The following is a 13,728-nucleotide window of genomic DNA, read 5'->3' as shown; positions in this document are numbered from 1 at the left end:
CCCAGGCCTAATCTACACATTTGAGGGTTTACCGAATCTTATCACTGAAAATAGTTCACTATTGTTTCTTTATTTCCCAATGCAAGTTGCTCTGCCCTACTTTCCAAGTCAGTTTCAGACTCAGGTGAAATCTGTAGATTATCTTAGTTGAACTACGCACACCATTTCAGGGATGTGTTAGAGCAATTGCTAAATCGAATGACGTTTTACCAAATTGTTGTTTCCTTTGGGGGAATTTAGCCAGCTGCCATTCGTAAAGAAGCAATCGGTACGCACACGTAAAATCAACTGCGAAGCATCTGCTTATCCTTAATAATGCATACAAATTTAACGCCCAGCATGTGCATGAATTCTTACATGCCTTTATTAGTAGCAAACTTGAATGTCGAGACCGACCGATAAGGCCCAGTTTCAAAACTGCATCAGGGGCAGTCCTATAAACAAACAATAAATTCTCTAAAACGTTTTATACAAATGCTTAGAAACATATGTGAGATATATTTATATATGTTTGTAAGCATTTGTATAAGAATTTTTAGAGATTTTATTGTTTGTTTATAGGACCACCCCTGATGCTGTTTTGAAACAGGGCCTTATCGGTTGCTCTCGACATTCAAGTTTGCTACTATTAAAGGCATGTAAGAATTCATGCAAGCGCTGGGCCTTGTATTTGAATGATAAAAGCCCCTGCCTGAAGTCACACATCCATTGCTTGGTAATCGGATTTATCCTTAATAATGGGCACACTAAACTTGGGCTATACATTGTCATCTCAATATAAAGCATAAGCACACAACTGTGGAACACATTACCAAAAGCCTTGAAAATGATGTATGACCACCTAAAATTCCGGAAATCACTAAAAACCAACCTGTTTAAAAAGGCATACCCTACCGATCCAACTTAAATGCCCAATCTCTGCAACACAACCAAACTAAAGCACGTAATGGACATAACACAACTCTTCCATTCTCCGATTCCCTAATGTGGCTGTGCCACATGAACTTGATCTTACCACAACATCACCCTGTATTTGTTCACACCGGAGCCTGCAAAGGCCTCTCCGGTACTATGTAAGCCACATTGAGCCTAAAAATAGATGGGAAAATGTGGGATACAAATGTAACAAATAAATAAAAATACTATCCAGCTTATAATCGAACGAGAAAAACGCCCAAGTTCCGACCTAAATCGGGAGATGGACGTTTATCTCACAAAAACGAATAAAGCGGTATAATCGAAAGCCGATTTTTGGGCGTTTTCAACTGCACTCCGTCGCGGATGCGGACAAAGTTGATGGGGGCGTGTCAGAGGTGTGGCGAAGGCGGAACTGGGGCGTGGTTATCTGCCGAACAAAGATGGGCGCATTTCAGCGATAATGGGAAGAAAGTATGCGTTTTTAGCTAGAATTTAGGACACTTTTCCTGGACCCTGTTTTTTCACGAATAAGGCCCCAAAAAGTGCCCTAAATGACCAGATGACCACTGGAGGGAATCGGGGATGACCTCCCCTGACTCCCCCAGTGGTACCTAACCCCCTCCCACCACAAAAAAATGTTTCACACATTTTTATTTTCACCCTCAAATGTCATACCCAGCTCCCTGGCAGCAGTATGCAGGTCACTGGAGGAGTTGTTAGGGGGTGCAGTGGACTTCAGGCAGGTGGACCCAGGCCCATCCCCCCCTACCTGTTACAATTGTGCTGCTTAATGCTTATTAGTCGTCCAACCCCCCCAAACCCACTGTACCCACATGTAGGTGCCCCCCTTCACCCCTTAGGGCTATAGTAATGGTGTAGACTTGTGGGCAGTGGGTTTTGAGGGGGATTTGGGGGGCTCAACACACAAGGGAAGGGTGCTATGCACCTGGGAGGTCTTTGACCTTTTTTTTTGTTTTTGTAAAAGTGTCCCCTAGGGTGCCCGGTTGATGTCCTGGCATGTGAGGGGGACCAGTGCACTACGAATCCTGGCCCCTCCCACGAATATATGTCTTGGATTTATTCGTTTTTGAGCTGGGCGCTTTCATTTTCTATTATCGCTGAAAAACAAAAACGCCCAGCTCACACATTGTTGAATAAAACATGGGCGTCTATTTTTTTCGAAAATACGGTTCGGTCCGCCCCTTCACTGACCCGTTCTCGGAGATAAACGCCCATGGAGATAGGCGTTTTCGTTCAATTATGCCCCTCCATGTGTTATGTTGGGACTCTCATGTCCACTCCTATGATATTAGAATAAGGTCATGAAAGGGTTGTATGAATGAATGAACACGTATAAGTTTTGTACCGCAGTTTCATATGCTTAGACATTCAGAAAATGAAAAAATATCTCTTGTGTCAGGATAATTTTGTTATTTCTCTAAAGGAGGATAGATACTATGGAGGTAAAGGTCTATATTTTAAAGTACAACTCAGTACAATAACAGTTATTATTTTGATGAAGTCATTCCACTAGTCATTTACAGAGACTTCATTTTCTCTTTTATTACACTCTTCTGGAGAGGCATCACCCTCCCCCCCCCCCCCCCCACACACACACTGGCTACGTTCTGGCATCGCCCCTGCCCTTCCTTCCCCAACCCCCTTCACCGAATTTACATTCATTTCTTGCTTTCCAAAAGTCAGGGCAGCAGCAGTTCCCATATGCTGCCCTGCCGCTGACTCCAGCCCTGGTCCCTTCAGTTTGCACATGCTAATTTATGCACTAACAGCGTGCCGAATTATGGAGCTAGAAGTAAGTGGGTTACGGGCAGAAAATGGGTGTGGACTGCATATCACATTTAGCATATATTTTACAGAATGCTGTCACTTGTGCATTTAGGCCGGGTACTAAAAAGGAGGCGGTAAGCACATCTGTGCTAATTATGAATACACTTAACAAATGGTATAGAATTTTTCTGTGCAGTACAAGCTGGGAATGCTCCCAATAGCTCACAGCCGTTGCACTCACTGCATGTTAATGAATGCATCTAGCACAAAACTTTATTGCATTTTTGTAAATAGGCCCCATAAGTAGCTTATATACGCAGCTGCTGAATTTAAGCTGTGGGTGTACTATTTATAGTTTCTTGTATATAGCAGGAATTAATAGCCATTATGAAAATGATGAATAAAACTGTTTTACCATTGATCACTGTAGCAGCTTTTACAGTGACTCATTAGAAGCTAGTTTTGAGAGAGGATTTATTCACAGATGTATAAGAATACTTAACATTTCCTAAATAAATTGCCTTGTCAAGGGTAATGTTGTCCAGGTTGAAACATCAGCCTGGACTTCTCATCAGCTGTAACGTTTAACTAACTACTTCCATGAGCAGGACGCAAATGAAATGGTGCCAGCAGAACTTCTGGCTCAAGTTAACAGGACCCAGCTGTGAAACCATGGCAGCTTCTGAGTTTGGAAGACAAGATCTTAAGAGATGATTGAGTACGGAGTCATACGCATCATGCCAAGCCATGCATTACAGCAACAGCAAGATCAGCTTTTAGTATTGTATGGCCACAGCTGCTGTCTAGATAGGCAGTGCTGGCTGTCACCATTTGCCATTTTCTGGACTGTCTGATCAGACCTCTACTTAATGAGAACCCTGTCTTTCTTCTCCTCTAGAAAGCTTGTAATTGTCTGCTAATTGATAGCCTGCGTACGTGAATGGTATGGCACAAGCAAGAAATTTTAGGGGGCAAGGGAATGTTTTATTTGGCACTACCAAGGGTACTTTTTCACAAGCAATTTGTTTCACCATTTTAAAGATATATATATTTTTTCTTTTTAATTAAAATTTAGCAGAACTGGAGCAGTAATAAATCACAAAACAGTCAGCTATAATTGTGACACTGTACATCAAAAGATACATGCTGTGTGCTCTGATTCACTGTAGTTGGTGTCAGGGGCATATCTGGACTCTGGCAGTAGGGGGGGCCAGGGCCAGAGGGAGGGGGCACATTTAGCCCCCCCCCGGCACCACCGACCCCCCCCGCCATTGCCAGAGCCCCCCCTGCCACCAACGACTCCCCCCCGCCATTGCCAGAGCCCCCCCCTGCCACCAACGACTCTCTCCACCTCCTCTCCCGCTGCCAACCCTCCCCTGCTGACGCTGTTTACCTTTGCTGGCGGGGACCCCAACCCCCGCCAGCCGAGGTCCGCTTCCGCCTGCTTTTAAAAATAATTCTTCAGCTGGCGGGGGACCCCAACCCCCGCCAGCCGCCGAGGTCTTCAAAGTTCTTGTTCGTCGTCCTCCTCCGTGGCCATGCTGTACGCTGCTGATTCGGAGTCTGTCTGACGTCGCACCACGTTGAACACGCGTACAATGTGGTGCAATGTCAGACAGACTCCGAATCAACAGGGTACAGCATGGCCACGGAGGACGACGAACAAGAACTTTGAAGACCTCGGCGGCTGGCGGGGGTTGGGGTCCCCCGCCAGCAAAGGTAAACAACATTAGTGGGGGAGGGTTGGCGGCGGGATGGGGGCCAGGGGGAAATCTGCGGGGGCCCAGGCCCCTGTGGCCCCACGCAGATACGCCCCTGGTTGGTGTCCTGAAAAGCAGGGCCACTGAGAGGCAAAAGCAGGCCTGGAGCAAACAGTCTTAGGAGCCCACCCCGTCACACCATCAATCAGGAAATGCAGGGGTGTTTCCAGCAGCTTGGGGGAGGGGGGAACAGGACTCTGGGACTGCCCATTCCTTTCTGCTCTCTCCCCGACTCCATTCCAACACCCCCCTTTAAAAATGTTACTTTTGCTGGCAGGGATGCCCAAGCCCCGCCAGCCAAATAGCTTTGCGACCCAAACCTCCCTTGGTGTGATGAAGTTGGAAGCATGCACCGCTGAGGTCTGAAGTGAAATCTGGAATGGAGAAAACATTATTGACATTTAAAAATTCAGTTATGGATGTTTTCAAAAGTTATTGTCCACGTGGTTGAAGTAATTTATAGAATCACAAAAGAGAGGGTAACAGCATACAAATATAAACAGAAACACGAAAAAGCAAACACTGGGCCTTCAGGAATGAGAAAAATGTTAAACTTTTATTTAAGCAAAGACCCGACACGGGCTGTGTTTCGGCGTTCAAGTGCCTGCATCAGGGGTCTAACATAAAAACAGAGATTGACAATTATTCATGCAATCTGAATAGCAATACACATATAAAAACATAAAAAGATAATATTACATTAAGAATCTATCTTTCGCAACCCGATGTTTAGGCTGGGGATAGAGAATCAAACCTTTGTCACATGGGAAAGAAATGGCATAGTAACCATGCAAGATATATTGGGGGCTGATGGGCATATTAAAGCAGTAACACAAATGCAAATTACTGCACAATGGAGGGATCATTTTGCGCACCGCCAACTTACGCACTATGTGCGCACACTAAATACAGACGAGATTAAGAAGCAATTAGGTGAGAAAGTTAGAAGATTTTTTGAAGAAATAGCCGAAGAGGTCCCGTCGATTTCCAGCATACATTTGAAATTGTGGGGACTGATGCCTGGGAAAGAGTTTAGCCAACTTCGTCAGAAATGGGAAACAGATATAGGAAGGGCACTGACAGGATGGAATATTATAAAACAAATACAGGACATACCCAGAATAGTAGGAGGGGCAGGCCTTCGGGAATGTGCGTTTCGTGTGCTGCATAGGGCTTATTTTACCCAGACACAACTATACAAGTCAGGGGGCATCCATACCGCTACCTGCCTGAAATGTCAGAGGGCAGATAATACGCTATTTCATGCGCTGTGGGTGTGCCCTTTAATAAAAAGATACTGGAGACACATAGCGGTATTTCTGTCTACAATTGTCAATTGTGATATAGCATTGAATCCCTTATGTTTAGTATTAGATAAACATGACACCTTTCCCAGATTAAACAAGGACAAAATAATGATGTGTCGCAAAGTATGTCTCATAGCCAAAAAATGCATAATGCAGCACTGGACCTCTGCACTCCCTCCGACCTTCTGGCATTGGCGGAACCAGGTACACCAATTGCTTACTTGGGAAGCGAGAGAGGCAAAAGGAACATACAAGCGAAAAGAGCGTTTTTAAAAAATTTTGGGGTGTTATTTGGATGGGATGACTCACAGAGGGAGAAGTCGAATTCTTAACGCTCTGTAATATTCTTGGGTATCAATTGTGATCACAGAAGACTCATTTATAGGGTAATAGGGGGGGAGGGGGGGGTCTTTTGATTGAGATGTGATATTGGCTATATTATACAGCTGAGACCAAAGGGTAACAATTGAAGAGAAAAAAAACATAAGACAATGGAGGTTGATATTATTATACTTTATTATGTAAATGATGTTATTCTTTTCTTCTGTTAACAATTTCACAATCATATGTCAACTTTTTGGAGGGGAAGAATGGGGAGGGGAGGGGAGGGGGGAAAAAAGGGGGGGGGAAATTATTACAAAAATATTGTTGATGTTATACTTAGCTGACTGTGATGTACATGTACTAAATTTGGTGTTTGTATAACGGTCTACTATTATGATAATACAATAAAAAAGTTGAAACATAAGAATCTATCTTTCAAGACTTAACAAAAAAAGATAATAATTACATGAGGAAAACCGTTCAGAATCAAAATCATCCAAGTCATACAAAAGGGACCAAAATTATTATACAAACAGAAAATTCAGTTATCAAAGAAACCTTACCAAGAAAGTCCTATGGGTCTGCTTGTGGACATAAAGGAAAAGATAAACAATCAGGAACTGTTTCCTAAAGTTGGAAAAAGCACAGGAGAGGGAAGGCAATAGCATATCAATGAGTAGGAAGGTTTCCATTGGCTGTAAAAAAAAACAAACATTTCGGTAAGGTTTCTTTGATAACTGAATTTTCTGTTTGTATAATAATTTTGGTCCCTTTTGTTTGACTTGATGATTTTGATTCTGAACGGTTTTCCTCACGTAATTATTATCTTTTTTTTTTTTGTTAAGTCTTGAAAAATAGGTTCTTAATGTAATATTATCTTTTTATGTTTTTACATGTTTTTATATGTGTATTGCTATTCAGATTGCATGAATAATCGTCAATCTCTGTTTTTATCTTAGACCCCTGATGCAGGCGCTTGAACGCCGAAACACGGCCCGTGTCGGGTCTTTGCTTAAATAAAAGTTTAACATTTTTCTCATTCCTGAAGGCCCAGTGTTTGCTTTTTCCCGTGTTTCTGAAGTAATTTATAACCAACAGGCATAACTGCCTGACACGCCTCTCACTCGCCCATGCCCCTTGAAGTTGCACTCTCTGGAATTTCAGTGTGCAATGTGTAGAACAGCGACTAAAGGGCAGTTACACATGGAACTGCTAATCGGCGCCAATTAAGGCCAGATTTAGCCTATTATTGCTAGTTAACACCAATGGCCAGTTCATTATTAAATTGTTATGCGTGCAGCTGCCCTTATTCTCTAACTCGTGTGCCCAAATTTCACACTAGTCTCAAATTTTAGCACACACCTTTTGTAGAATTAGGCTGCTGAAAATCCATGCATAGGGCCTGCCAAAGCAGTTATCTAGATAATAGCTGCTGCTATCCGGATGAGCTAAATCCCCCCCTCAAAAAAGAAGTGCTTTTAACATCTGCGCCTATATTTATGAGATTTTTAAAAATGTTTAATCTTGGTTTCTTTTGTAATTACATTAGTTTTCTGAGCATTACTGCTTTTCTTACTACCACCTCTGTTGGTGAGCACTTTTAGATAATACACTAACATGCTCCATTTAAATTATAAATACTGTATGGCTATTCTGTTGAATGGTATTTTTTTTTTTTTTACATTTTTTCCAGGCATTATGTCGGACCACCAGTTTGGCACTCAATTTATGTGCAGTGTTGTTGCCTCCCATGTGAGTCATTTCCCAACAACTAATCTAAGCTTTGTCTGGATTGCTCCACCTGCAGGGACCGGCTGTGTGAACTTCATGTAAGTATATACAGTAAAGCCTTAATTATATGAACTAGTGTTTTATTTTCCTTCGCTGACTCAAAGGTCTCACAAGATGAAAATGTTTTCCCTATGTAGGTTTAAAAAACTCAGCTGTATAAAATAAGTATGATCATAGTAGCATGGGTGTAGACCTTCAATCTAAGTGCAAGGAATATATTGCTTATGTTAAAAAGACTTTCAGAAGCTTGTTTAATATAAAATAATGCACCAGCATTGTTTGTAAAGTGTATTTAAGTAGGTTTTAAAAGTTATATTGGGGGGGGGGGGGGTTAAATGGGGGGAAAACCTTGTTATCCTGTTATCTAAACTTTGTAATGGGAGAGCTTTTACAGTATGTTAAATCGAGTTTGTGCTGTTCACAACACATATTTGTCTCTAGAAGAAAGCAACCTTCTTTCGTATTTTGCTGCATTCAGTTTGTATTTGAATTGTCTTTCTCAAATTCAATAAACTCTTCTACAAATTAAAAAAAAAAGTTATATTAGGGACGATAACTTTACTAATTAAGGGGATCTTTTACTAATCTGCGGAAGCGTTTTTAGCTTGCGGTAGAAATCAGCTGGCTGAAATGCCCATAGGAAAATAATGGGTGTCTCAGCATTTACTGCCAGCATGTGGGCAACTTACAAGCTTCCTGCCTAAGGGTCCTTTATAATAAGCCACACTAAAATGTGGCCAGTGCTGTTGTCAGCACATGGGTTTTCTGTGCGTTTTGGCCACTTTTAGCATGTGGTACAATGGCCACATTTATATACTTTTCTCTAATGGCCATGTGCTAATTTCCTAATTGGCACATGGCTGTTATTGTGGGAGCCCTTACCACCACCTATTTTGTAGGTGCTAACGACTCCCATGTTAACCCCACGGTAATCGGGCAGCACGTTGCAATGTGCCCATGCTACCCAATTAGCGCAGGGCATGCCCACTCTCTGCCCATAGTCATGAATTCTGTGCTAAAATGTCTTTCAGCGCGGGATTAGCACGTTCTGATCGGCACATTACTGCAGGATGCCTAAGCGCGTTCCACGGCACTGCTTTTTGGCGCATGGTAGGCACACACTAGTGACTACTGTGGCTTAGAAAAAGGGCTCCTAATTGTCTGGCCCACCTATGGTTTGCCCATGCTCTGCCTATATAAATGCCCCCTTACAAATATGTGCTATGCCATTTGAGTATCTATTTGTAGAATACCATTTAGGTGCTCAAATGACATTTTCAAGGGTGAGTGTCCACTTAAATGCCTAAATGTCAGTATTCTGCACATTTAGGCACACAGGAACGTTTACTGAGGCATGCCGAAAAATGGCCTGCACTGGTGTAGGCGCATGTTTTGGATGCGCAGGTCCATTTTTCAGTACGCCTGCAAAAATGGTCTTTTGGGGGGGGGGGGCAAAATGGACATGTGGACAAAATTTAAACCAGCAAGAGGCTTATTTTCAAAGCACTTAGCCTCCCAAAGTTCCATAGAAACATATGGAACTTAGCCTCCCAAAGTGCTTTGAAAATATGCCTCCATGTGTCCATTTTTGGCCCAAGACCTTGCCACCACCCATTGACTTAGCGGTAGGGTCTCACGTGTTAACTGAGTGGTAATCGTCAGCACGAGTATGCTGCCGATTACTGCTGGGTAAGCGCCACACAGTAGAAAAGTTCTACTGTGTGTTGTGGACGTACGTCAAAAATGGAATTACCGCCTGGGGCACGCGTGTTGGTTGCTCATAGATGCCTTTGCAGCTTAGTAAAAGGACCCCTGAGTTGGCATATAATGCAAGTGCCTTGTTATTGCCCTTTATGTTTGCATGTCTAAATTTAGGACCCCATTTTAAAATGTGGATGTGGCCAAGGGTGAGGTCAGGTTGCAGGGAGGAAGCAGGGTGATTAGCTTTAAACTCAGCAATGCTGGATGAAGGGCTAAGAGGAATTAACCTCTGTTTCGGGGGTTTCTAGATGTGGAGTGAGGGAAAATGACTTAGCTGAGAGCTAATTTTCAATTGTGCAGGAGAGCAGGAAAGATGGAGGGATGGAGCAGCTAGCCTTGTGATTTCATTTTTAATTGGGTAGGCAGGAGAGAGAGAAGAATATAGGGGCTATTGTTCCCGCCAGATTTCTTTTTTTTTTTTTTTTTGTATTGGCAAGAGTGGAGGGAATCAGCTCTACAAATTCATTTTTAATCAGAAAGGAGAGAGAAATGGGGGGACTGTGGAGCCCTGAAATTTAATTTTTAATTGGGGTGGGGGTCAGGGGTAAACTGAGCTGTGGTTCTTAGCCCACTATACTAACCATTAGACTACGCCTCCTAACGGGCTCTTTAATCCGATGTTCAGCCTGATACTATGGGGGAAATTCTATAAATGGTGTTCAAAATTTGACTCCGGAAAAAATTGGCGCTAAGTGTGATTCTATAAAGAGCAAGCACTCTTTATAGAATCATGCTTATTTATTTATTTATTTGTTACATATGTATCCCACATTTCCCCACCTATTTGCAGGCTCAATGTGGCTTACCTAGTACCGTAAAGGCGTTTGCCAGTCGGTTGATAACAAATACAGGTTATATGGTGGTCGAAGTGAGGTCGGTGTGTATGAGGCACCGTGATGATGGAAGGGATGAAGGTTGTATATTGTCCAGTACGATTATTGGTTATGTTGTGTTGCTGGGTGTGGGGATTTACGTTGGATTGGTGAGGTAAGCCTTTTTGAAGAGGGTGGTTTTTAGTGATTTCCTGAAGTTTAGATGGTCATAGATTGTTTTCACAGCTTTTGGGAGTCCATTCCATAGTTGTGCGCTTAGGTAGGAGAAGCTGGATGCATAAGGAGGATATGGATTTTCAGAACAGTCACAATCTTAATTTGTCTGTGTTTAACTCCAAAGATGTTAATTAATGATTGATCACATCCACAGCTGATTCTACAATACTCAGCAGAGTATCTTTTTTTGAGCTTCATCTGTGATATTCTTTGATCGGGCGTACAATGAAAAATGCTCTGGATAATACCCATGCTGATATGAGTTGTGTCAAACTCTTCAATATGACTGCTTAGCACTGATGCCTGTGTTTAACTTTAGCCACCAGTATTTACAACTGAAACCTGCTGTAAATACTAGTGCCCAAGTTAGGCACTGAGGCCATATTCCATAACTATGTGCGCAACTTTTCAGACCATCCCTGACACGCTCATGGCCACACCCCCTTTTGAGTTACTTACTAGAACGGTTAGGCCCCATGCCTTATAAAATAGTATGCAGCCAGATGCCCATGCAAATTTTAATGAGTGTCAATTAACTTCAATAATTGTCTGTTAGCACCCAATTATTGATAATTAAGGGCTCATTGCACAATTAATTTGCATACACAAATCTGGGCACCATATATATATTTATACAATTCCTACCGTGTGACCTATTCCGGACTCTAATCCACTCTCTAGTATTGAGCCATTTCGACTACTGCAATGGGATTTACACCGGCTGCATTGAACACATCCTAAAGAAGCTCCATATGGCGCAAAATACGGCAGCGAGATTAATATTTGGTAAATCAAGGTTTGATGCAGCAAAACCCCTTAGAGAGAAACTTCACTGGCTCCCGATAAAAGAGCGTATCAAATTCAAAATCTGTGCTCTAACCCACAAGATCGTTTACTGGGAAGCTCCAGCTTGTATGTTCAGCCTGATTGACCTCCCTTCCAGGAATTCCATAAAGCCTTCTCGTACCTACCTCACTCTTCACTATCCTAGCTGCAGGAATCTAAGATACAAATTGCTCTTCTCCTCCTCCTTTTGCTTTGTGAGTCCTCGTTACTGGAATGCTCTACCATCTACATTAAAGGAGACTACCGACCACAATCTATTCAAGAAGTCCCTTAAGACTTATCTATGTGAAAAATCCTACTCTTCTGCAATTTAATTTCCTACCGGCCCTTGTTTGTACCTCCTGCTGTTTGCTCCCCTCCAAAGATGTTCGTTATTCTCTGTTCCGACCTTGAATTTGTGTGATGCTCTTTTCATGAATGTTGTTAGCCACATAGAGCCCGCCATGGTGGGAATCTGTGGGATATAAATGTTCTAAGTAAATAAATAAATGTATAGAATCTGGGGGTATCTGTATAATTTTTTAAATTACACAGATAGTGAAGTTGTACACTCTCTGGCGACAGGTGAACCTATAACTTTGAACACCAGGCCATTAGTTTATTGCTAAGGACATAAATGTGGCTCACTGGCAGGGCTGTACTTTTCTATGTGGAGGACCTGCACTTGATTCCTGGGCCAGAACTTTTGACTGTTTGGACTTGTCAGCACTCAGGATGCTGCAGAGGAAGTGTTTACCGTCCATTGTGAGGAAGGGGCCCTAGGCATAGTTCAGCAACACACAGGCTTAGAGTCCTTGTTACTGCATTCTAGAGGGAACCATGATATGTTACCCCCTGATCAATACTGTTGATGAAATGCCTGTGCTAATTGGGAAGAAATATAGGAATCGGGGGGAAAACCAGTAAGTAGTTGTGAATGAAGGCTCATTGCACCTTTGTTTTTGTTTTGTTACCCACTCATGGCAGGCTCAGTGCGGCTTACATATTGTATACAGGTACTTATTTGTACCTGGGGCAATGGAGGGTTAAGTGACTTGCCCAGAGTCACAAGGAGCTGCCTGTGCCTGCAGTGGGAATTGAACTCAGTTCCTCAGTTCCCCAGGACCAAAGTCCACCACCCTAACCACTAGGCCACTCCTCCTCCAATAGATGCTGGATCCTGTTGAACTGGAGCCCAAAGAAGCAGGAGGAAATTGCAGACCAAACTCCCCCCCCCCCCCCCCCCCCCGTTCTCCCAATAACACTAAGCAGAAAGTAATAGTTACTATTGTAAATGATATTGGGTGTAACTAGAAAAAGATATTTACTCAGTTGATGATAATACAATGAATATGTATGAGATAGATTTGCATATAATGAAGGCAGTGCGTGTCACTCGATCTCATGCAGATTCGCTGGAGATATCCTGAAAACCTGACTGCCTAGGTGCGTCCCAAGAACAGGGTTAAGAACCCCTGATCTAATCCACGGGGCAAAATACCGAACCAAGCTAGAGATGATCTATTTTACCTACTTCAAATAGCAAGCCTATATTACTTGTGGACCATCTAACAAGTTGAATTTTTCTAGCATACCACTAGTGATCCTCAGACAGCAACAAGACGTGCAGAGATCTGAATTTTTGTCCTTTGGGAAAAGAATAGGGGAACCCCTTCAGCTCCAAAAAGACAGTAGAAAATATGGGAAACAGGCCTTCCTCTGTTGATGTGAAAAGACAAGTTGCCCTTTCTGCTAGTAAAAAGTGGTACATAAGTACATAAGTAATGCCACACTGGAAAAAGACCAAGGGTCCATCGAGCCCAGCATCCTGTCCACGACAGCGGTCAATCCAGGCCAAGAGCACCTGGCGAGCTTCCCAAACGTACAAACATTCTATACATGTTATTCCTGGAATTGTGGATTTTGCCCAAGTCCATTTAGTAGTGGTTTATGGACTTGTTTTTTAGGAAACCGTCTAACCCCTTTTTAAACTCTGCTAAGCTAACCGCCTTCACCATGTTCTCTGGCAACGAATTCCAGAGTTTAATTATGCGTTGGGTTTAATGGCATAGTCTTATTCCATATGTTTTAAGATAATTAGGGGCCCTTTTACTAAGCTGCGTAAGTGTCTATGTGCACCCAACATGCGCCAAAATGGAGTTACCACGTGGCCCTAGTGGTAATTTCATTTTGGCGTGCGTCTGC

General features: G+C 42.7%; 1 protein-coding gene across 1 annotated transcript in view; it reads left to right on the top strand.

Moving 5' to 3' along the window:
• The window catches only part of RELN (reelin), a 568,089-nt gene that overhangs the window by 117,582 nt on the left and 436,779 nt on the right, over nucleotides 1–13,728 (top strand). The window contains exon 3 of the mRNA XM_030217170.1: nucleotides 7,791–7,926. Within this exon, the coding sequence (XP_030073030.1) occupies nucleotides 7,791–7,926 (136 nt within the window). The remainder of the gene's footprint in view (nucleotides 1–7,790; nucleotides 7,927–13,728) is intronic.

Source organism: Microcaecilia unicolor, chromosome 10 (assembly GCF_901765095.1).
Source record: "Microcaecilia unicolor chromosome 10, aMicUni1.1, whole genome shotgun sequence".
Lineage (NCBI taxonomy): Eukaryota > Metazoa > Chordata > Amphibia > Gymnophiona > Siphonopidae > Microcaecilia > Microcaecilia unicolor.
The sequence above is the reverse complement of the archived record's forward strand: the minus strand, read 5'-3'. Positions and strand labels throughout refer to the sequence as shown.